Source organism: Rhipicephalus microplus, chromosome 10 (genome assembly GCF_043290135.1).
Source record: "Rhipicephalus microplus isolate Deutch F79 chromosome 10, USDA_Rmic, whole genome shotgun sequence".
NCBI lineage: Eukaryota > Metazoa > Arthropoda > Arachnida > Ixodida > Ixodidae > Rhipicephalus > Rhipicephalus microplus.
Window position 1 is genome coordinate 3,608,590 of NC_134709.1, and position 25,729 is coordinate 3,634,318.

Sequence of the window (25,729 nt, forward strand, 5' to 3'; positions counted from 1 at the left end):
TTCGAATGCTTTCAAATAATTAATTCCACTGCACCCGGTGATTCAGGTTTTGCCGGCATCCAAATTTATTATAGGTGCTAGATTTAGGAGAAAGATAATGTTGGATGAATTTGCCACATGATCATTAACAACCACATTAAATTTCCAGCGTTTCAATCATTCGTAGAACTTTAAAATATGTCAGTGAATAGTAATTGAAGTAGCAATCACAAAGCTACGTTGTCAGACTTTATATGTAACATTTTATCTACATAGAGCTAGTATGGCAGCTTCCCCTACTTGTTCTTTTTGCGTATGCCATGATATAACACAGCACTATTAGATCTGTTGTTAGAGGTATTCAAACTTGCGCAAAATTATTTTAGGTGCCAATTTATGTCTCCCTAGGTTAGATCACAACGCACAAAATGTACTGTCTTTCAGGGTTTTGTCTCTTGACCTCAGTGAAAGGAAAATTGCTGATGTACTACAGGAATTTCTTGAAGGCTCAACAAGATTTAGGGTACAAAATCTATTTCTCCAAATTTGCTCTTTCTCTTCTGATTCTCGAATTCATTGCTTCAAATCTATTGTGCTTTCTTCTATTCATAACTTTTATTCATTTATACTTCTGTCTAAATTAATCAAAATTTAAACTTTAATTGCGCAACCTCAAAGCTCATCGGTTCGTGGCCAATCTTCAGTCACGGTGGGTGTAAGCCACAATTTCAAGGGTCTACTCTATATTATATTAATAATATCATATTTGTTAGCAACGATAGATTTCATCTTGCCCGTAGCTCACGCCAAATGCGGCAAGCAGTCGTTACATTTATTAGCACTTGATTTTAGAAATTCACTGTCATCTCCTTTAAATTCACTAAATGCTCATATAGGTTTCCCAGACACTTGCTCTTAGATTCGTCTTCACAGGTGTAGGTTTCTTCTGGTTAGTTTTTCGTGTATATTTTCCCGAGGTGCCTTCGTCATAGGTATCCACCGACGACGAGTGTGCTGCACACAAGCTTTTTTTATTAACGAGGCAAACTCAAGCCTCATACAAGAAACAAACCGAACCAGAGCGGCGTTGCTGCCGAATAAAATAACAGCCTACAGTTTACGCTCTGCCTGCCACACAATTAAGTCGTGCCCTGCCTGATACGATGGCGGCCCATCGGAAGTTCAAAGCTTGCCTCATTTGACCTACGTAAACGACGTAACAGCTGTCACTCGATAGTTTTAGCTGCGAAGCCCAGCACGGCGCGTTTCAGGAACTTCTTACTTTCTCGCATCCTTCTATGATTAACCTTATTTGCTCATTGCATTTTCTTTGTGCTTTATCATCCGCAATACTGTTTATTCATTTTGAATGCACCCCCCCCCCCTCGTTCTTCTCTTTAACATATAGGACTATTTCTTCGCTTGTTCAAGCGAAGAAATAGTCTTCGCTAAAACTGCTCACCAAGACAATTTATAACTTCGCTTAAAAACAGCTAACCAAGACACTTTAACAATATATTTGACAACGCTGTTTTTAAGTTGGTTCTTTCTTGTATTTAATCAGCCGTTGTCATTATTAAAAGGTCCCTAAAGTCAAATAACAATTTACGTGAGAATGAAAAAGCTTAATGTATGACAAGGTCTGAAACGACAATATTATCAACAGCAGCGCCCTACTTACCGAGAAATTAGAGTAAATGCGCGGGAACACATGCACCGTAGTAGGACATTTGCGAAATGATCCCGAGGACGTCAGAGTTACAACCTACGATTAATCACCAGTCATCGAACTAGCTGCACTATATAAAAAACATTCCGTGCGCATCAAGAGACGTATTAAAACACTGCTTGATAGTTTCTGTTTCATTCATGGAAAAAAGAACCACCGAACGTTATTATGAGGAATGACGCGAGTGGTTCAAAAGTTCAATTTTCTCCTGGTTAATGTGGACAGGTCGGGCCATCTAGCGAGGAGCAGTTGAACCAAAACACTCCTGCCATCTCGGAGTTAATTGCAGAAAATCGCAATTCAATCGCAGTTGTTGCTTCCGCTTCTTTTGTTCTGTTGCTAGTGTCAGCGGCCGCGCAGTAAAGCCGGGCAACGTTGTGCAAGGCAACAATGACGTGAGTCGGTCCGCTTCTTGAGGCGGGTAATTTGAAGTGTGCTAACCCGATTTGGACTACTAAAACGTGTTTTTATTTCAAAATAAGCATTTCCTTGGCACAAACGTTTCACTACGAGGTTTCTACATCGCTATTTCAACAAACAACGTCTACTTAATGGTTGCCTTTAGGGCCCTTTCAAGTCTTCACTCTGTCATTCTGTTTGTATTATTCACCACGTTATTGCGCACGGGAGGGTTTATTCTTGATAGTATCTACTGGGCCTCTTTCCGTGCATTGCCACACACACGTGTTTCTTTTTTCGAGATCGTTGTATTCGGTTTACGCCCACAAAGCCTGACAGCAATTCTCGCCGCAGACCACGTCTCAGTGTTCGAGAAGATCGTTTAAGATTATGCGCGGGACAGTCAAGCTTTATCAGAACTTACACGGCCACCAGCGATAACGCTGGAATTTTCGATGACACGTACATGAAAAAAGCCGATGCGCCTTGCCGTTTGCCAATATTATCGACTTCCGACGCTCCACTCACCGCTATCATCGTATACAGTGTGTAATTACTGTCGTTTGAGTTTCCATTGAGTGGCCATGACCCACAATGTAGTTATTATGTATTGGTTTCTTTGTTTGACGTAAAATAGTAATTCTGATTCATCCATCCATGCATCCATTCAACGGCGTTTGGTTTAGCGTAACAACTGGGTTTGACTATGCAGAGAACACTATCACTGTTGCTGATGCCAAAGTGTCTCATTTGAGATGCTGTACTGAGTCACGAACGGGACTCGCGGAATGAACGGATCCTTCCATGCGCACACACTTTTTGGGGACAGTTGCTTTCGTCATACGCAAAGGTGACCAAAAAAAAATAAACTGGGGAGGACGTTTCAGCTCCTCTATCGTGAAAGAGGTGCCAAGTGTTTTGGGAGAAACGCGGTTCCCGCTTCGTCGAAACTAATGTGGTGCTGCTTTTGCCTATGGAGTCAATGCTTGCGCAAAGCATGGTTCACATCTGCAGGCGTTGCAGTGCGCAGGAAGATGCGCATGATGTCATTTATCTAAGCTATTAGCATGCTCCTTCAATCTACAATTAATGCAACGTCCCGTTGGTCCTATGTAGGACTTGCCGCAACCTAGGAGTATCTCATGTACCACCCTCATCTCCTATACCATCACTTTTCTTCGAGACAATGAACTCTGTCTAATGCAATCTGATAAGGAAGGCAATTTTGTGACCTTGTCTAGACACTCCTTTAACGAAAGAGCAAATGAAACAATCAAAGAACTTCAGACCTCTAAAGGTGAGTTTATCTAAAATTAAGAAAACTGCGGTCTCTTTGTGTGATCAAATTCGGTGTGAGACATCAGCTAAAAAGATAAGCAACAGCAAAAAGTTTCCCTTAATGCTTTCTTCAGTGCGAATACACATGGAGCAGACGTCCCCTTCCACACTATTGTTAGTGAGCGTGGCACATGGTAACATCAGGTTAGCAGATCTTTTACTGAATTAAAGCACTAAAACTTAATGATTTTCAAAACCATTTCTTGACAAAAAAATCTGATTTCAAGCCAGGAAACAAGCTACTTCTATTCTGCAGACGTGAATGTCGTTCCGCCGGACGGGTTTTCGTTTCTCCTAGCCCTGTGCAGCGTTTGTTGTAAAAACGTCTGGGGTGCGTGCGGCCTCACTGGCGACCGGCAATGCAGGATTGGCCACCCTGGTGCAGTACTTGGCCACTACTTCCTATATGAACGCACCAATTAAATTTAACAATAAAGCAGTACTTTTAAGATGGCTTGGCTGATTACCTTTATAAGCAACGCGTGTACAACAAATCTGTCCTTACATATATGTGTTGCTCCGAAGTTTGTTTCTACTCACGCAACCGCGGCTATGCCGTAGGTATCCACCCTGCAGAATTACGGCAGCGGCAACTCCTCCCCCCCTCCCGCCCCCCTTGGCATTACGATTTTTTTTTCAGGCGCCGTAGCCGCCTACAGTCTCCACCCTTCCCATTTTTGGTTTTAGTTATGTCGCCATCAGCGACTCGAACGCATATTCGACAAAGCGCTTCTCTAAGTTGTGATGCTTATTGATAATGGCGTGATGATTGTGTTCACTGCAAGCTTTCGTATACCAGAATTCGCGCTGTCTTATCTCATACACACCCGCTCCCATTTCCGCAATACTGTCCCACCGGTCTAAACACACGGCGCCTTTGCGCGGAAGTGCATAGGATATGTTACCAAGCTACTATCCCTCGACCTTGATAACGTGTTTTACATACTTTTTCAGTTATTAATGAATCTGATGACATCAGTTTTAAACGGCCTTCACTTTTAATTCGAGAAAACTATCAAGATGCCTTTGCTACATTAAGGAATTACCGAAAATGAATCCAACTGGAGTGAGAATGGAGTGAGAATGGGTGAGGATTCCTGGAGTGAGAATGGGCGAGGTTTATTCATTCCGAGGAATTGTAGGAAGTTCCGAGGAATTGTGGGCAGATATCGATTTCTTCTTCACCGCTATATGTCCCTCAATATGCAGTATACTGCATATTGAGTCTGAAAAGCTCACCGAAACCAAGATTTTTTTACATATACGTATATAATCGGTAGAGTAAATGTTGGCGGGGGGGGGGGGGGGAGGCGGTCAGGGTTGTTTGGATTTTAGCAGAACTTTGGTCTGGCCGAGTTGGTTCATGATGAAAATTTTGGGGTGCAGCGCTACGAAACACACGGACAGGGAGGGACATAGTCGTAGCCACTGCGGCTACTATGTGCCTCCCTGTCCGTGTGTGCTCTTCGTGCTCAGGCGGGGGGGGGGGGGGGGGTCTACACTTCTTGCAAGTGTTCTTTCCGCTAAAATTTCTCTTTCAGAGATAATATAGCTGAATAGCTATAGCTTGACAGTCAACTATATAGCACGTTAAACTATTTAATGCTTTTTTTTCTGTAGCGTGCACAGGCGTGCAGTAAGCCTCAGATGAAAAATTCCAGTCAATAAAATAACGAACACAGGAAACTAAGAGGCAGGAAAGCGGTCAGACGCAATCTTGTCTCCTTCTTGGTTTCCTGTGTTTTTTTTTTATTGGCTGGAATTTTTTTATCTGGGGCAATGCACCAACAATGAGTGTTATTAGTAACACTCAGCTTATTGATATGGGCTATGTCATTTGGTCGGTTCAATTAAAAAATGTACTTACGTGACCTGAGAACCATTATTGTTTTTCAGTTTGATTTCAAGGCATGGTTTCATTTTTATAAAACTGAAAATAAAACTTACAATACTAGTGAAAAGAAAGTGGCCGAATAACAAGATGTGTATCAACTGTTCTAAATTCACGCCACTGCACGTTACAATTTCGAGTCAACGCCTCCGCTAATACAGCTTCTCCTAAATACACTTCACCATGCGCAGTGCACGCTTTACAGGAGAACAAAGATAAAAATAGCCTGTGTAGTCCGATTAGAAACGCGGCAATTACGCATTTTCTTCACCGTGTAGAGGACCGGATCAAGGAAAAATTTGTGAGAATATCAAATGAAACACGACAAGGGCAAACTTTTGACATGCACAATTTAATAATTAGCGATCAAAAATGCGAAAGCAAGAGCTGTGTGCTTGTTTCGAAAGGTGGACTCGTCGAACTTCCAGAAGAATTCAAAGCAAGTCCCCTTGTCGGGGCCCCTGTCGACAGATTTTTATCTCCTTTCCCACCGTTTTTAATGTTTAGCACTGGCACACAAGTGACCCGAGCCACAATGACCAACGTACGTTGTGCGACAATTAGTGTCGGCTGTTACATTTTTCTGAACCAGAGCTGAACCGGACCGAAAGTGGGGCGCGACGGACTGTAAGCGAATCGGTAGTTGTAAGGCGTTTCCAATCGTATGCATTTAAAACAGCCACTTGATAAAAAAAAGGCTTTCAATCAGACATTCCTGTTATGACGTGGGCCGGGCTACGCGGGAGGGAGGCGGGACTTCTTGGGGTGGGCGTGGCCAGATTCAGTGCACGCAGAGCGCGGGCGTCGGGGTGACACACGAGAATGCAGGAGGACCCGAGGCCGGTCAAGTGCGAGTGGGGATGGCTGCGTCCCCACTCGACGCCTGCCACGCTGCTCTGGTACGGTCAGTGTGGAAAACCTTTTCGAGGCCCCTGTAACGCACGCAGCTCGTGTGGGAGTAGCGGAGTGTGTGCGCGCGTGAATGTGAAAGCGTGTGTTTCTTGAGTGGATGCACGTGTGAATGTTTTTCTTGAGTGTGTGACTGTGAACTTTGTGTGGCGTTTTTTTTTTTTTCGGTGGATGCGAGTGCGGGAAAGTGTTTTTCGAGAGATGCGCCACAATGTACGAGTTACCAACAACACGTTCCAATGTGCTGTCGCAGGCTGCAGCAAAACTACGAGGTGGCCGAAGGGGTGTGCATCCCGAGGAACACGTTGTACCTGCACTACGTGGACTTCTGCGCGCGCAACTCCATGCAGCCGGTGAACGCCGCCAGCTTCGGAAAGGCACGTGCCGCTGGTTTATTGCCACGCTATGAAGCGGGGTGGTCAAGGAAGTGCTGGTGACAGCGACCTCCCAGTAAAGCACAGCCACCACTGATGGCGGCTGAGGGAAGAAGGGGCATGTGTAACAAATTCTAGTCTGGGGGACAAACTGATGGTATTGAGAAATATACGCCTTATGTCCAGGGTGCCCTATCTTTGCCATGCCCCGCATTGGCTTACAAATCTTAGAACTATAAAAATTGGGTCTTTGTACACATATATGCTTTGTCACATGTACTCGTACAGCCGTGCGCAGGGTTCCCCTTCTCGGGGCGCAACGCAGTCAGTGTATGGAGTACATCAACATATTCCCACTCATTCCTGCCTAAAACTTGCAAGGATTGGAACCACCTCCCACAATCCGTTGCATCCATCACCTCGCCTTGCAGTTTTAAAACATCGCTCGATAACATACTTGGTGTTGGAAATGTAAACGTTTGATTTTGTTGTTAGTTTTCTTGTATAATCTACTGGCTGTATAACATAGTTGCAGTTGATAATAGTTGCTTTCCAGTGTTTAATAATGTTCTAGTGTCTTGTCTATGTATTCTTTTCTCTAACATTGTTCGTCAGTGCCCGCTCCCCTCTGCAATGCTGTAAAGCCCTGAGGATACAATAACTAAATAAATAAATAAATAAATAAATTCCCACGCATTCCTTATAGCAACATACCTACTTTCATAAATTTCGTCACTTGAAATAACAGACTAAATACGGTGACTAAATGCCACAGTTTAGTTTGCCGACTGTTCTAAATCAATTACAGAAAAAAAATCTGTCTATTCTGTCCCTAAAAAAGCTACGCGACATATTTAGGTGATAGTTTAAGTTGCCATAAGTTATCTACTTTTCTTTTACTTTGTCTTAACTAATACGTTTTTTTTTTACTTCAGCCGTGCAAAATGATTCCACGATAACCGTGCTTATTAATTATGACTGTGGGTGTTCACTCTTTTAGTTCATGTACACCATGTGTTTCTGTTTGACCTCTGTGTAGCTGCCCGATGCAGGTTTTTTGGCTGATCATCCTCGCAACCTTGCTGCAAATAGATTCGATCCAATTCAATATCCTGGTTTTCCGCAAAGTTTGCATGAAGAAGGGAATTCGCACAGGGCGTTTCATAAGAAATCAGTCAAGGGAATTTAATTTTTACAGCGAAAGCTCTTATGAGGTTACTTTTCGGGTCACACGCAGTTGTTGTCCACCGCCACCAGCGGTGTCCGTAACCACATCGCGCGAAAAAAAAAAAGAACTTGCACCAATGACACAGTGGGGCTTGAACCCGGGTCCACTGGGTGTCAGTCCAGCATTACACCAATGAGCTGCACCGGTGCTTGTGACTTGGCTTAGGCAGGCTTGATGTCGGAAAAGCAATCACGTTAATACGACTTATAAAGCGTTTTACAACAGCGAAAAAACAACTAGTCGTCCCACAATGTGAATTGCGTAACGAGTGAGTCGTCCAATGCTCCGAATCATCACAAAAGCTTGTTCTTGTTCCCCTAACAACTGTGGGGCATATCCACCTCCGTCATAATTCCTCATCGTCATCAGCCACTGCATGGACAATGGCACAAAATTTTTTTTGCAGGTGTTTCGCGGTTACCACGCTTCTCAGAAGAATGACGAAGAAAAAAGGCATAGCGAATGCCGGCCTACTACCTAAAAGTTTATTATTAATGCCCTAGTGGATGCCCAGCAAGTGCGCTTGCAGTAGTTACTCAATGAGTGTTTTGAAAAGGCTCTAGAAGGTGGCTCTTCTAGCTTTCACTGTGACTGTGCTGCGCCTTATGAAGAGAATAAAAGTATAAGGGATATTTGGACCGATTGCCTTAAGTGGCCGGTCCAATAAATGTGCCCATAGAATGTGCAGGCCAGCTTTGAAACAGAAACGATTGTATATGCAATGCACGCATACATTTTCTCTTGCGAACGTGCAAACTTGTTAGATTTCAACTAGCTCCTGATATGGTCGAGTTTCTGGGCGTCGCCAATTCGCGATATGCTTAGGGATGGGGCGGTGTATCGTCGGATAGAATATGGTCGATTGCTTTTGCGCAGATCATCCGGCAGCAGTTCCCACAGCTGACCACTCGGCGCCTGGGGACGCGGGGCCAGTCACGGTACCACTACTACGGCATCGCGGTGCGCCTCGGCTCCCTCTACTTCGAGCCTCCGTACGCAAAGGGGTGAGTGGACTGAACACAACATGAACGCTCACTTTAAACTGATAAATTTTTATCGGAAACCCAGGTATGGTTGGGCGAAGGGGGTTTGTCACCGGACAGCAGCAAGGACAGCAGCCTAGCTCCGCCCTGAGCCCTGCTATAGTTTACCCTGTGACACAAAACAGACGAGAGCTGTGCGCGGACGAGGCCATGTTGTGGTGACCTTGGACATTCCCAGTTACGATAAGAGCGCTGCTCAACGTTGCTTTGGAGGCCTATCAAAGGAACATCATAATATAAAAGGCTCACGATGAGACATCTCTGGCTAAAGAAAAGGCGACCAATCTTAACACAAGGTTGTTGACGAATACAATAATCTAAAAAGTAAATGTCGTGAGTAGCGACTGACGGAGTTACGCTTTGTATTCTGTAGGCCTCGAAAATCCCGCGGTGCGCCCTACGGTATCGGCAATGCGTTTCCAAGTGGGTCTAGAAAACGTTAAATCGCAAGGCATTTTCATGCTTCCAGAGTAGCCAGCTGTCACATCGCCCGGCTCGATCTATGTGAACACTTCCGCTAGTGAAATATTTTATCATGTTCCTCCAATAAAAATTAAGGCAGCTTAGCACAAGCCTGAGGGAAGGGCGCAGCTGGAAAGCCTTTCTTGTTTCTCTTGCTTTCCTGATCTCAGTTTTTTTCTCCCTTTTAATTTCCGGCCCTTGCACTTCTGCGCTTCCTTCCTTCAATTTTCCCACGTGGTTTCACTTGTCCGTAATAGTAATGTCCGCACTTCACATCGTCATCAAAGAGTCCGAACAACAGGAGGAGGAAGAGTCACATCAAAAAGGAAGCAGACTTCTTTTCCACGGGAAAACGGATGGCTGTGTAGGCGGTTCTTCCAGCGTTACGCCACGCGACAACCTGCCCCCTTAAAGCGAAAGAGGGAAACCGTTTGTTCTGTTATTAGTAAAGTACGCTTTCACTACTTTAATAACACCGGGCTCGCCACGAGAAGACAAGCAAACAGAAAATGCGTGAGGTGGCGCCACCTTCAAGTCATTGCACAAATTCCGTGACTTCATAAATTTTGACGATGTCTACTAAGGCCTACGTAATAGGTGAAGATGAAGCACAATGACAAGATACTTAACACACCCAATTTCAGGAAATTTCGTCGAGCCTTAGCCCTTTGTGACGCCGTAGCAGCGCTGAGCGACCGCTACCGCGCACGCAGGGCCGACGCCGGTCACCGGCGCCAGCCGCCCCAGTGCGCGCCCAGTCGCCTGCTGCCCGAGTTCCCGCGAGTGCGCCAGCTGATGCTGCCGGCGGGCACCGACGCCGACCAGCTAGCCGGCTTCGTGGCCATGTACAGGTAAGGCTACCAACCATCCTGGATATTTCCCCGGGAAGCCCCGACTATTCAAAATGTCCCTAGCAGTGACGTAGCCAGGGGTTGGCGCTCTCACCCCCCTGGCATAGAGGGCACAAAATGATACTCGACCACATCTGCCTGCCCGGTTAGATGAAGAAGCCACCCCCGAAGAAAAACTTCCGCCTGTGCCCCTCGCACGTGCCGCGGATCTGTACCGGTTGCGTCCAGTTAAAAACGTTGATGCGATCCAACGCGCGCCCTGCAACGCGTGCGCGTCATACACGAAGTTCGCGCGAAGCAATGTTGCGGCGCTTGTGAGACACTTCAGCTCAACTTCCACGCGAGTACATTTTCCAGCAGGATACAGGGCTGCAAGCTGCACGTAACACTTCATGACACCCCAAGTATTACGAAACAGCGAGTTTGTCTGGAAGAAACCACACAATAAAGAAAACTCATTTCACTGGCTCAGAACAGGTTGTTCGCCTGTTTAATAAATATAGAGCATAATTAACCACCGCAAAAATAAGTACTTCCGGTTAATCGTTGAAGCAAAGACCACAGCCATTGAATGGGCGAATAGTGTCAGCACACCGTCGGTTGTGAGGTCAGAGAAACAATTGGTGTTCTTAAGTTGGTCAGTGCGCTGAAATTGTCACGTGGTCAAAAAAAAAGATAGACTAAAATTCAATTAAAAAAAATAGCGCTTCCCCCTGTGTGTCCTTCCATTGGCCCGAGTTCACAAGCGCTACCCTTCCAAGAACGAACTCGCCCAAGAAGCAGCACCCTTTCACTGAACCCTCCCCAGGGGCCATTGTCAGCGGCTGCTGGACGAGTGCGCCCAGGAGCCCCCCGGTGGCATGCTCCAGTGCGTGGCGCACTTCTGGCGCCGTGTGCCCGCCCACCTGGCCCCCCTGCTGGCCTCGAACTCCCTGGCCAACCTGGTGGGCATCTGCGACGGCCTGCTGTACGCCGCCGTGGCCGACGCGCTGCTTCCCACTTACCCGCCGCCCCAGCACGACAGGTGGGTCACCCGAACCACGCTTCATCCAGGCCACGAATTTGTTTCCGATGGAGGCAAAAATGCTGTAAACCAGTGTGCTCAGATTTGCGTGCACGTTAAAGAAACCCAGGAGGTCAAAATTTCCGGGGCCCTCCACTACGGCGTCTTCGCCTCCATCGAAAATGCAGCCACCGCAGCCCGAATTCATTCCGCGACCTGGTGGTAATAAAGCTAAAGCAGCGTAATAATACAGAATGCAGTGTGGGCAGCTCTAGCGAGCACACAAGTTTTATAGTGTGGCAAACAAACAGCACTACAATAAGGAGCTAAAGCTGAATATTATATATATATATGTATATATATATATATATATATATATATATATATAAGGGAAAGAAGTGTATACTTAAGTGCTCGTTTTTCCGTGTTTTCACACAATATTAATGAGATCTAACAGACAATACCAAGGAGTGTATAGGGGAAGTTATTAGAACCAATGTAATGTAAATAATAAGAAAGAAAAGTGGGTGAAAGGAATAACGTGCCGTGAGCAGGAATCGAACCTACGACCTTCCGATAACGCGTTCGATGCTCTAACCACTGAGCTATCACAGCGGCCATCCCCTCATCCACTTTTTTGGGGGGTTTATATGTGAATTTAAACGTGGGAGTGTCAGTCAGCACCATCTGTAGGCAAGCGGCGAGTGTGGAACACCCTTTTATGAGCCTGTGTGGCGTCACGTAACACGTGAACTTATTACGAGCGGGCAGCTGATCAACAGTCCCTCGTATACAACTTAACGGCACCAAGTCTGCCATGAAGAGCCCCTCGTTATGAATAAGGGAAATAATTGTATACTTAAGGGCTCGTTTTTGCGTGTTTTCACACAATAATAATGAGATCTAACAGACAATGATGCCAAGGAGTGTATAGGGGAAGTTATTAAAACAAATGTAATGTAAATAAGAAGAAAGAAAAAAGAACGATTTTTTTCACCCACTTTTCTTTCTTATTTACATTACATTTGTTCTAATAACTTCTCCTATACACTCCGACTGCACGCCTGATGTGTCGACAAGGTGGCCCAACATTGTAATTTGCCGGCGTCTGGAGTGACACTTTGACGAGGCCAGCAGTGCGGGAGATGTCGAGAATAGCTGACAAACGCTGAACGTGGGTCTCAAATGTTGAGGAATATACAAGGACATCGTCCAGGTAACAAACACGCGTTGACCATTTGAAGCCTTGTAGCAGAGAGTCCATCATGCGCTCAAACGTGGCTGGGGCGTTGCACAGCCCAAATGCGATAACCTTGAACTGGTATAGGCCATCTGGAGCTACAAACGCAGTCTTCTCTTGGTCTTTTTCGTCGACAGCAATCTGCCAATAGCCGGATTGTAGGTCTGTTGAAGAAAAGCATCGGGCGCCGTGGAGACAATTGAGAGCGTCATCAATGCGGGGAAAGGGTAAACGACCCTTTTTCGTGATTCTAGTCAGATGGCTGGATATAATCAACGCAGAAGCGCCACGTGTCGTTTTTTTTTTTAACGAGCACAACGGGGGACGCGCCTGGAAGAGGGTGCAATAATCACTATGGCTAGCATTTTGGTGGCTTTTTGTTGAATAGGTGACCGGTAATATGGGCAATCGCAGGGAACTATGGGATACGACCACTTACGGTTCGACGCACCACGAGGGTTAGCAGCGGCACACCAGCATTTTTGTACCACTCCGTTGAAAAAGAAAAACACATCGTGCAATGTCAATGCTTTAGATTTTTTTTTTTTTTGCTAACCGTGATTGTGATGATGACAAGCTACAAAAACCATGAACGGCAAGAAAACATTTTATCGCACTAAAATGATCTCCCTACTGAAACGTTCCGTATGCGATGTCCAATAATTCCGTATGTTTCCGTAAGAATCTTACGGAAATATATGGAAAATATATAAGAAACATATGTATTCTTTATGGAAACTTATGGAATTATTGGACTCGCATACGGAACGTTTCAGTAGGGCTGCAATGCTTTTATACTGCTCGGGGGTATTGTCAGTTTCGCTAGCTGATCAGTCGATACAGAAAGCAGCTTTCATTGTACGATACTTTACTGCAGATAAAAATCACTATTTTAATCTCAGGGGGTGAGCATGACTGTAGCAGTGTGCTAAGAATTCATTTCGGGATCGCTGCTTCGGCCGAGATCGTCGGTCGATCGGCGTGAAGCGCAACGCTTATTGAGTGCATTGCGATTTTTTTTTTTTTGTTCTCGCCTTCTGCGCGCTATAAGATGCATTTTTTAGTCGAAGCCACATGCTTATTTAAACGCTGATTTTGATCAAGCTACGTGGCACGGCGGCACATAAGCAATGCAATCAGACATAGACGGCGCCGGATAATATAAACCCTGCGCTTGCTTAACGCACTTCCTCCTTTGAGTGCCGTCCTGGCGCACAGTTTGATCAAGATAAACGCAAGTGAACTCGTTCACCGCTTCGTGTAAACTTACTCTTGAGTGAAGCTTTTGCCTTTTTTTTTGTCATATGTATGGGTGCAAAGGCCGGCGCTCATCCCGTATGGCAGGTATACATTTCACCCGCGCATTCCCATAATGCCTTTGCTAGGCGTGTCTGCGCGACAATTTATTTCTCAATATATAATATTCGCAGCAAATTCATAGGTAAGCTTTTTTTTTAGTGCGGAATATACGCGTACCATGATACAATTGTTTTCGCACACTTTGGATTCAACGTTCCGTACTCAAAGGCTACCTGCCGCTGTGGCTCCATTTCTTTCTTCGTTTCATGGCAATCGATTCGTGCGTTTGCCTTTCACGCTCGAGTTGGAGCAGCCAACGGCTGAACAACCGACCATGGTTTATCAGGACGAAGATAAATGGACGACCGCGCGCGCGAATCCCGAATAATCTGAGGCTTGCAGCGAAGCGGTTCATCGTCGTCTACTCTTCCCGAACCGGTAGCAGACGGTGCATTCCACAATCCCTCGCTCTTTTACTGGTCACCTATCAGCTTACGCTCGGTGGCAGACACCCGATATGGCCGCCGATGAGTGGGATGATAATTAACTGGTTAATGCGGTGCTTGACGAGTGAAGTCTGGCTGAGTGGACGGCTATCGATGTCGAATATGTCGCGGTATGAAGCCAGAAGGCGAGCGGTTGACTTCTCAGGTTTGAGGTCTGGGGCGATCATGGAGCGTCAGTCAGGTCGCATCGAGGCACGTGGCATCCTGCGAGTGATGTGGGTGCTCGGGACATACGTCTGCCGCAAAACTGGCGACGTGGTCGTCGATTAAGGGTCTTAGCGTGGAGACCGAAATTCATTGAGGTAGCACTTGCTTTATGAAACCAAAATTGATAACAGGTAAATATGTTCGGCTAGAGGACATGGCTACGGCAGAGCGTGGAACAGTGATGTCACGCGCCAGGAGAACATCAGGAATCGGCGTCGCGATATATTCACCATCGAGCAAGGGAGACGGTGTTGCCAATTCAACGAATGTGAGAGCTTTAGGTGGTATCCCGAAGAAGTCAAGAGGCTGTTCGGGAGTTCGGGTTGAGAATCCTGAAGCAGAGAAAGTTCTAGGCAGAGAGTACCGGCGGCACAATCGATCAGGGCAGAATGCGTCGATAGGACGTCCATACCGTATATTAGGTCGTGAGGGCAATTTTAGAGCACCGTAAAAAACGGGCACATGGCGGCCGGCAATGCTAACACGAGCGGTACACATTCCAGCGATGGCCACAGTTCCACCATCAGCTACACAGAGGACTTAAGTCGCTGCAGGCATGAGGACTTTTTTGAGCAGGCGACACATATGGGCACTCATTATGGACACTTGAGCTCCAGTATCAACTAACGCCGTCAAAGAAAGACCATCTACATACACCTCAATCAAGTTCGTATTAGTGGGGAACGTCAACGGAAGATTTGGATCAGTCGCAATTCATGCAGCACTACCTCCCGGAGCTGCATGACCTAGTTTTCCGTCCGAGAGCATCCATAGATGGCCTGCGATGGATAGCGGCGTGGTTGGGGCCATGGGGAACGGCGGCATTGAGGTAATGGCGAACGAGTGGTGGAGGGGCTGCTAGGGACGTCGGAAGTAGGATACACACGACTGGGCGAATACCGACGGGAGTCGTCGTATGAACGAGAAGAGGAAAATTGGTTCCAGGTCCATAAATGGGAACGTTCACACCAACCTCACTCCGTTCAATGAGACCGCCCGCCGCGTTGGTTTAGTTGCTAACGTACTCGGCTGCTGATCCGCAGGATCGAATCCCGGTTGAATTTTTTTTATTTCGAAAGTCTGCCGCATAGGCATAATTTTTATTTAAAAATTCAAATACAAGTTTTCTTCATTTTCGATGTAGGCGAAAATGGTGCAGGTGAGCGAAATTTCCGAAGCTCCCACTACGGCGTCCCTCATAATTGTACGGCGGTTTCGCCACGTCAAAACTCACATGTCGATATATCGTAAATCCAGACCTTGGGATGCCCGGCAACCACATAAGGGTGTGCGTGTTCTTTGGGTGTGCGTGGCCTCCGGCATTGTGTACTATGTGTGTGTACTATGTACATGATGTCAATAAAGTTCACTGTTCACTTTGAAACCGAAGCTAGCACTGAGTTTCCGGGGCCTGATAATGCCTTCGGAACGACTTAGAAATATGAAGTATACGGACGTACGTACCTTCGGGTCACGAAGAAAACGAATGTCGACGTCAGCTTGACGAACGACACAGTTCGTTCTTCGGTTCTCCTTCAAGAACGCTCGCAACTTTGGTCCCTTTGCCGCCACAATTCGGCACGCAGCATCGCCAAACCATTCGGATTTGCAGCCGCACAGCTTGCCTTGCGAATATCCAGTGCACAAAGCACAGTACATATCCACGTTGCAGTTTAGAGACAGAAAAATACGGCCTTTTCGAGTCGCCAACAAGCACGACACGAAAACGTTCGTCATGCTTGGCAATCTATGTCTGTCGAGCAACAAGAGGCACATCTACATCTGTACAACATAGGCACATCTGTACAGCGCAACACGCCAGTCTAAACAGAGTGACGTCAGAGCTTGTGGCAGTATAAGAGTCAGCAGGCCTGAAATTATCTAGGCCCGTGTGCACTGACATCGCACAGTACACGCTGATACTACTACGCGTCAAATGAAACACGAACAGCGGGAAGCTTTGCGCGCCGTCCAGTTATCCCCTTCGACAGACGCGAGCATCCTGTTCGGCAGCTCTGCGCATACATGCGTGCCTGTGCATGGTGATGAGTGGACGGCACGCACCATCACGAAGTCTTTCCAGTGTCCGAGTTTCATTTGACGCCGATAGTACGTAAAAAAAACATTATATGGTCGAAATTTCCGGTGTACTCCATTACGGCGTCCACAACAACAACAACAACAACAACAACAACAACAACAACAACAACAACAACAACAACAACAACAACAACAACAACAACAACAACAACAACAACAACAATAATAATAATAATAATAATAAATCATGTTTTTTTCACAGACGACTTGATTCTCACTCGGACTTAGGTTCATATTTATTTTCATCTTTCTCGATTTCTCGCTCACGGACCACGAACGACTTTTCCCTGGCAACCAACGGTGCCGAGACCGGAATTTCTGCGAAACAAGCTCTTTAACGCTGTCCCGTCAGTGCGATTTATTACGAACCTCCATAGAAGGTCAACATCGGTTGGGTGTGTATGACACTGACAAGCATCGCGCAGCATGTCTAGCGCAGTTCTCTCTACGATGAGCTTCTTTCGGGGGCGCCGACTGCATGCCGACGCAAAGCGCAAGAACGGGTGCCTGAGTTGAGACGGCAAGTATGAGAAACGAGGGAAATGTGAGTCACATTTCTCCACCGGTTCACAAAGAAGGCAACCCAACAATGGCGCATCAATGCACTTTTCGACCACTTTACTGGTACCGAAAGACCCTTCCCTAAAATCCACGCTTGGCACCACTGCCTCATCAAAAAAAAAAAAAAATCTGCCTTTTTTTTTGTGTTTCTCGTTTGAAGCGATTTTGCTGTGCACTGCGTGCTTCACCCCCCTCTCCAGTAATGATCGCACTGTGTCACGTAAGCGGAGCCGGCCCTCTCTACAAGTTTCTTTTTTCCCCTATGCATACACATACAAACGCACATACTTTCGTAGCTGGGAAACGTTTTGGGCCACACCCCTCGGCCCAGCTTACAAACGACGTGCTGCGGGAATCGAGAGTCCCCAGCTCGCGTGTTCGTGCCGGCCCCGCGTGGCTCAATCGCCGGGAACAGCCGTTAGATGACAACATGGCGGTCGGGGTTACGACGCCAGGCATTAGCGTCTGGAGCTAGCCATACTTCTTTCCCCGGCGTTCAAACGTAAAGCCCCAACTACACGTACGCGTTACAAAGCGTTGTCGCGTTGTAACGTAACTGTGCCACGTACACGCCCTCAAAGGCCGCCAGCGATAGCTCTGTGATCCCTCTCCACCTAAGCTCGTTGGGCCATCTGAACACGTTGCGTTAGGCTGACGATTGGTCGCCGCAGCGGAGATGCTCGCACGCCTGCAACAAGTCACGCGCTGCCTTTGCAGGCGACTTCCTTGTTCGCGCTGTTTAATCTAGGGTTTCGACGGGGCTGTTATCCGTTGTTGGAACCGTGCGCTGACCAGGATCCTACCATTGCTATCCGTTGTAGAGGTGTTGGAACTTCGCCGTTACCGGCACCGAGAACACGAGAGGAAGACGCCGAGCATGCAGAGACTAATGAGGAAAACTGCACACATGTTTATTTTACATTATTTACAAGCGAGCATTCCTCGCCACAAAACGAAAACCTAGGCGAAGATGTCGTCCTACATTGTGACGATCTCGTCGAAGGCTCGCAGGAGCCCACCGCGGCTGGTTATTGAGAGTTCTTTCTTCTTCCACCCTTAGATGGGGGGAGGGCTTTAAAGTTCCCTGTCCAACCACCGGACACACATCATTTTCGACGGTGCTGCCCACACCAGCCCTGGTTTTGGGACGTTAAACCCCAAATATCAATCAATCAATCAACACCAGCCTTGGTCAACGTCTTTGACTGGGACGTGGCCACCACACCCCTCCGGCGCCAAGTTGTCTCTTCCTCGGGATGAGAATGCCGCTGGGTGCCGCGGCCCACGCTCGCACAACCACCGCAATGCCAGGAGCATCTAAGGACCCGCGCTCATTTTGTGGGGCTGACGCTAATGCATGCTGTCACTGACCGAAGCATTTCGGTCGTCTCGTTGCTCACTTTGCGTCGCGGCGTCGCAATTGCATGCCCCTCGCTACTCTGTTGGAAGGACAATACCCCTATTTGGACGGCTGTCAGCAGGCCCGCTTCCTTTCGGCAACTTCTTCGCAGAACCGCGAACACCCCTCTCTGCTTGGCTCAAGCGCCGATCCTAACAGCGCGCTTGGCTGTCTCGTTTGTGTAGTTACGTTCGGGCAAGCGAACGATGGCCAGTCGGTAGACGGCGCCTGACGAAAATGGCAGATTATGAAAAGCGGCTGCTCAGGCGTGTCACTACTGCATGCGCCTTTGTCGCGAAACCCCGAGAGATTTCGTTCACCGCACCTTGCGCTGGTGAACCACCTGCACGGCGGAAGCGTTCTCACGGTGAGCCGGACTGAGAAACAACTTCTTGCCCCTGTCGCGACAACCCTCCCGACAGGATAATGTGGCGGCTTGATAATGCGACAGGATAATGTAACATCTTGTGTACAAACTCGAGACAGCCGACCAGCTGTGGCTTGTTGGTTGCGCGTCAGTATTTTAACTTGACGAAATGACTGATTGCTTCTTTCCTGGAGGACAGCAGCGAAGTGTGGGAACGCCGAGGCGGAGGCACGTCTTTGAGAAAAAGAAAGTTGTTTGCTTCATTGCTGGTGTATAAAAAGAAGGGGTTCGTCCCACGAGGCATTCTCAGATCAGACGAGAGATATATATTGAAAGGAGATAAGTGGGGAGGAACTTGGTGCTCGAGATCAGAAAGTGTGGATCGTGCTTGGCGCCGACTCTTATCCAGGGAATAAATCGAGAAGTTGGTGTCGATGTGCGCTAAGGGCTCGCCAAGTAACACCTGCGTGGATACCACCCAGTTCTTACTGCGTGGTCGGTTTAGTGGCCGCCCGGCCTCTGAAGTTTGCCAGAAACTGAGCAACCACATCCTTCACCGTGTCGTCGTGGTCATCCGAACCATCGGGATTACATCCATCGCCCAATCTTAACTGTAGCCATAGGGAAAGCGTACTCCATGGGTCTTGAGGAGTCGTCCGGTACGGCCCGCAATCCTGTGATTGTCGCACTGTGCTGCATCTCGAGTTAATAACCCGTGTTTGTTATAGTGCCTGTTCTGCGCCTAGTGAGAGAGTCGAAGAACCCAGCCACAGCGTACTCTTTGTACGCTACGATTGTGGAGGGTCTCTTCACGGTCGCGCTCGTATAGGGTAAGCGGCATCGTAAGAGAATTTATGAGCTTTCTCTATGTCGCGACTTCGAATAAGCGCTCGTTATCTAGAGGCCGTACTTGGAAACGGCGCTAATAGGGGCAACCACAGAACACCTGTACCTTAAAAGGAAATATGTTGCCACATTGCGCACGTTGAGAAGCGGCCGCATAGTTCCTTTATTTTCGCCATGCCGCACACGCGAGTCCGACGGTGTTCACAGACCATTAAAGTGTGCTGCAATGCATGGCATCGCGGTGTAAAGATAGCAACGTATATTTCTATCACCTCCTGAACAATGCAGACGCCCCGTCGCGGTGGTCTAGTGGCTAAGGTACTCGGCTGCTGACCTGCAGGTCGCGCGGCGGCTGCATTTCCGATGGAGGCGGAAATGTTGTAGGCCCGTGTGCTCAGATTTGGGGGCACGTTAAAGAACCCCAGGTGGTCAATATTTCCGGAGCCCTCCACTACGGCGTCTCTTATAATCATATGGTGGTTTTGGGACGTTGAACCCCACAAATCAATCAACCAATCAATGAACGATGCAGACGACGAGTGGCGGAGAACGACGCAAATCAGAAACTTACGCATTGGAAAGAAGGTGCGGACACTGCATGCGGTAGCTCGTCCTAATCAATTCGCTCTCGAAAACTCACATTCTCTTCGGTGAGCGCACCATTAGTAGGGTGTGCACATTCTTATCCCCGGCTGCTCTAAGCAAGGACTATTTTAGTCTCGTTTATGTAAGCAAGCTCATGAAAAAAATTGTTGCGTTACGAGACTATTTTTGCATACGCTTGTTTTTTGTGCAAGTCGTATTGCTAGCCATTCTCAAATTACGCTGCTGTATTCCTTCGCCCAGGACATTTGTTATTCCGAATAAATGTATACACGCCCACAAACGCATGCGCAACGTGCGTGTATGCATGTTCGTGTGTATATACATTGCCATATTTCTTCCTCAAATTAGTTATCTCCCCGATACACTGTAATTCTCAGCGCACCGCACATGCACTGTTCAAAAAGCTTCAGGACTGCAGTTGATTATTTTGTAAAGAAGACGCGCACTACGCGAACATTACAGATTATTCTGGAACCTACATGGCCGCAAGCGATAATATTCGACGGCGCGTGTATCAATACGGACGCGTTTCACCGCTTGTGCGCTGATCAATGGCGGGCGCTCTGTTCGCTGCAATCAGTTGCGGTGTGTATCGCTGTAATCTGACTTTCCGTTTAGCGGCCACAAGTTCGGCCAATTAAACAGTTTCATCTTGGACGTCACGACCCCGTGACAATATCATGTCCATGCATTCGTAGCGTGCTTTGAATATTGACTAGCACGAAGAAGCGAGTGTTCATTCATTAGGAACTTCATAACGTGATGGCGAACGACAAGAAAGGAGCACTACAATCCAAGCTACGATTTGCTTTATCACAAGATACACTGATGGCCCAGGCATATATAGCTCTGTTCTATAACCAATTGAACGGCATGCGCAATCGGCAGCACGAGACGCGGCGCATATATGTTACCTCGAAAACTGTCAAGGCCTTACCTGTAGCAGTGTTTTGTTTTGTTTCCCTGGGAGGTTGGCTCATACCCACTCAGGGGGATTGGCCAAGAAAGTGTAGTGCAGTTTTTCTGTGATCATTTTAACTATGTGTAATGAATTGGTATTATAATAAGACTAATGTAAAAATAAAAACAACATAAAAAGAGCAAACGAAAAAAAAATCAAGTTGAGCAATTTTGAGATTTGAGGTGTTATGATTACCACTCAGCTGCGTTTACTTCACTCTGCCCTGGGGAGTAATAAATAATTTTTTTGATTGAAGATCCCAAAGGTATACGCTTGGTTGCCTGAATATAATCGCAAACGGCATTGAAAGCATCCCTGTGGCAATGTCCCAAAGCTGAGGCGCCAAAGCTTAGCGCCGTTTCCGCCGTCAATGTAAGGCCTATTTTCCGAAATGGCATAACTAGTAACCTTTTTCTAAGTATCTCGTAGCGGCGACAATACAAAAAAATTATGATCTAGTGATTCCATTTCTTCGAAATGCGCAGAGGGGTGATGTTGTCTGACCAGCTCTGTGTAGATACAGGTTTAGGGGGGGGGGGGGACACGACATCGAAATTTAGAAATTAAGACTTCGAGCTTTCTGGACTGACTCCAGTGGGGTTGCCATGGAAACATGAGGTGGTTATAGTCTGTCCATGTAGTTACTTTTTCTATCGTATCAGTGGAGATTGCCGATTTTCGATATCTTATAGCCGTGATATATTCAACATCTGGCAGTATGGACAGTATAGCAGTGTACCAACGCAGCGCAAAAGTGCTAGCATCTTCTTCAACCTCGGGCTCGCTAGACAGGTTCTTCAACTTGAATTTGACGCGGTTAGCAAAAGAGACTCGATGTTTGCGTGCACAGCGCCACTATTTCCGCTGTTTGGCGAGTAAAATACTTTGTGCCGATGAGAATGAGGCGGTCATCCGCCAGCTACCTTTCGCCTTCGACGAAGCAATGCCAGCCGACGCCACAATAAAAAAACTTGAGCACAGCGCCAAGCGAAAGTAAGCGCAGCCATCTTTGTTTTTTTTTCTACCAGTGTTGCCAGCAAACGTAGCATTTTCTGGAGTTGTGAATCGCGCTTTATGACGCAGCAACACGTGCCGTGCCGCGCGGCTACTATCGGAGCAGCTGGAGCCGTGGCTGGATGCTGCGCTGGCGGGATTCCCGGCACCGCTTCGGGCCATCAAGCTTCACAGTAAGTTCGCGAGGACGGCTCGGTGGGCCACTTGGTATTGCAACACGAAAGGCTACAGCACACTTCGATGGAGGAAGAACACTGCAACTGATACTTTCATTTCCAAAGCAGCGAACTACCGAACCAGTCAATGACAGCATATTTAGGCCAAGCACCAACAAAAAAAGAGAGGGAGTAAATACATTGCATGAAAAAGAAATTAAGCCAAGGAAGTGTGGAGCTAGGCAGCCTACTTTCTTCCAGTTTTTTATCTTCCTTGTATTTTCGTTTCTTTTTCTGGTTCTCGCCCGCTACCTTTTTCCATTTTTACACGTGGTTAGCATTGTCGTGTTTCCCTAGCCGTAGTGATGTCCACAGTTCGTATCCTCATCAATGCGCTTGAAGAACAAGAGAAATACTTCCCTTTGGCGCGAGCGCTCAGTATTCTACGCTGGCTAAGCTGTAAGCGATTTTGCCGGCGTTACGCCAAGCGACGACGACAGCATACAAGAGTGGCGATGTGTGCTTGTTGGTGATGCATTTGAAAGAAATTTATGTAGCGCGAGGCGAAAAACGGACACAGGAAGGAATAGACTGAGAGGATACGACAGCCAGGCCCCCCTAAGGTGCTCCACATTTAAAGTAAGCTAAGCAAACAACACTCATGATTTTGCTTGTGGCTTATCTCGTGTGTGGGGGGCTCACGGGGGAAACGGGCATGAGTGAAACAAGTGCCCCCCCCCCCCCCCCCTTCCGACGCCCGTGCGTTCTTCCATCGTCCCAGTATGATTGCGCGGTAGCCTTTCACGTTGCACAATAAGCATTCGAGCACGCTGGCGTGTATAATAAGTGCGGTGCCGACGGCAAGTGTGCCGCCGGCTGTCGCAGGCACTGGAGCGCCGCTTGTCGCTGGCCAAGCTGTGGCCCGCATGGCGAGCCACGGTTCCCGATTGCGCCCAGCTCGACCTTGCCTCCGTGAGCACCGAGGCAGCGGCGCACAGTCCCCGACCGGGCACACCCTCGGCGCGCTTCGTGTACGCCCGCGTCCACGAGCTCTGCGCGCTGCTGGGCTCGGACGAGCAGGCGTTGTTTGGCTGGCTCGAGGCCCTGGTGGAACGCAGCGTGGCATCACCCAGCGCCGCCAGCGCCGCCTGTGCCGCGGGACCCATGGCGCGTCACTTCCTGGCCGTGTGGTGCGCGGCGGGCGCCGAGGCCGAGCGGCAGCTGCCAGTATTGCGGCCGCTACGCGCGCTGCTGGACGAGTGGGTGCGGATGCTGCTGGAGCGCCTGTTGGCAGACGCCCTGCTGCGACAGCTGCTCGACAACGTCGCCAACGACGCGCCGCCCGAAGCCTGGTGCGTCACTGGCCCAAAAATCTTGCTTCGCTTAAGATGCTACAATTAATAAATTGTGCTCTGTACATTGTTAATTGTAGGTAATTAAATGTATTAAATAAAATGCAGTTAATTTCTCCGTAATACATCTAATAGCATAAAAAAATCAAGGTCAAAATTTTAGTAGATAATATTTAACACAAGGACGAAAAATGAGGGCACATATGTACAAACTTTCAACAAAGTGTTGAAAGTTTGCACACACATGGTGCCCTCCCTTCTCGCCCCTTGAGTTACAATGCACTGAATATTACCTAATGTCTTATCAACAAAACCAAATTTCTCCCCTTGTGCAGTTCAAAATGTCATTTTTTAATTTCACACTGAAATTTCAAAGCATGACGTCACAGATTTCAGAGTGTACTTCCCGAATTCTCAAGACATCTACGCGACGAAATTTACTGAAACACAGTGTGCTTAGTTTATTGTCCTCAGAAGAGGACGTACTTCATATTTGCCGATCAGGAACTACACTGACCCTTGTGGACGCCGTCAGAATATGATGTCATGGCGTTTGGTGCTGGAACTTTAAGGTGGCGTCGCAACCCACATTTTCTTTTTGCACAGTTTGTCACTTGCCAAGCGTTTTATCGAAGCAAGTGTGGCGTTCTTAGCATCATTAAAGAGTGGTTTATTATTACAAGGATTATTTTGCTCTTTAGTCTCCCTTTAAAATGCTACCATTTAAACTACACATTTTACTAGAAAAGTGATTGCACATTAGATATCAACACACAAACATAGATAAACTGGTCACCAATAGTCCACAACTTTCATCAAAATCAATCAAAAAATGAAGAAAAATATTAAAGGGCAGTAAACAGGCTTGAGAAGCACAAACTGCGGGCAAGTTGATAATTCATCTCAACCGAGGTGCGCGAAAAATTTAAGTAAAAGCCTAGGTGTATTCCTTTTGTACTTCAATTTTTTGCCCACCTTAGCTAACATAAACAAGCTCCGACATTTTTTTTTTTTACACTTCCCAAACAACCTTGCCAAGCTCGTCCGCAGGTAACTTGACGTACCACAGAGCTCCCCAATTGATCCTTTGCCTTATAAAACGGCGCCTTGGCCCTGCTGTGATGCAGTTTTCGCCATGCAGTTCGCATTTTCATTTTCCTGTGATGCCCTATGCCGTTTTGTACAGCCCGAAACTACTGGGAGAGGCGGTATTGCCAGAACAAAAGCCTCAGAGATAAAGAGGCATCTCACGACTTTACCACGACTCACGACTTTTCCAGGAAGGGTGCTCCTTGCATCGTGCCTTCTCTCCAAACCTCTTTGACACGTGATTAGGTAGGAGTAGCCCTACTTAATTGTTGGCTGTGCGCCAATGACATATCACCGACGTCGTGCCACGTTGCTGAAGTGGGCAGCAGGGTGGCGACGCCGCACAAAAATTTGAAACCACCTTGAATGGATGTTCTAACCCACGTATTTCGTTTTCTTATTATTGCATGTATTCGCAAAATTCTGTGGCAGGATGTCCACATAGCAAAAGTGCACATATGTTCCTTACAATTTTCGGCCCTCAGGGTTGTTTACAGGCCCTTTAGGTGTAGCAAAATTTGCAGAGTTCAACATGTGTTACAAATATTGCGTTCTGTTGCAGCTGCATCGATGGCCTGCTGCTTGAGCCTGCCGTTTATACATGACCCACATCCACACCCACCCCCTGCCAGTGATGGCCTCAAGAGAAGAAATTGCTGTGATGCCCTTTATTGCAGTAATCCAGAAAACAATGCTAAGCTTGATGCATGCACAGCGGATACTTGCCACAAGCATATGCATCATTATGACGACATGTGAGGATGTGGCCCACCTAGCCGAGCAAGCACCAAGGAATGGAAAATATCAACCCATTTTATGCA

General features: G+C 47.3%; 1 protein-coding gene across 1 annotated transcript; it reads left to right on the plus strand.

Annotated features, from left to right (window-relative positions):
• Window positions 1-6,158: 6,158 nt before the first annotated feature.
• Window positions 6,159-25,659, plus strand: LOC119181913 (transcription factor RFX4). Its single transcript, XM_075875997.1, has 8 exons — window positions 6,159-6,235; window positions 6,499-6,622; window positions 8,724-8,851; window positions 9,997-10,203; window positions 11,012-11,227; window positions 22,382-22,485; window positions 23,333-23,819; window positions 25,471-25,659. The coding sequence occupies exons 1-8, from the start codon at window positions 6,159-6,161 to the stop codon at window positions 25,511-25,513; spliced, it is 1,386 nt and encodes a 461-aa protein (XP_075732112.1). The 3' UTR covers window positions 25,514-25,659.
• Window positions 25,660-25,729: the final 70 nt, after the last annotated feature.

Coding starts and splice junctions, on each gene's coding strand:
- LOC119181913 (XM_075875997.1), top strand. CDS start 6,159: ATGCAGGAGGACCCGAGGCCGGTCAAGTGCGAGTGGGGATGGCTGCGT. Junction 6,236..6,498: donor ACGCCTGCCACGCTGCTCTG/GTACGGTCAGTG, acceptor GTGCTGTCGCAG/GCTGCAGCAAAACTACGAGG. Junction 6,623..8,723: donor ACGCCGCCAGCTTCGGAAAG/GCACGTGCCGCT, acceptor GCTTTTGCGCAG/ATCATCCGGCAGCAGTTCCC.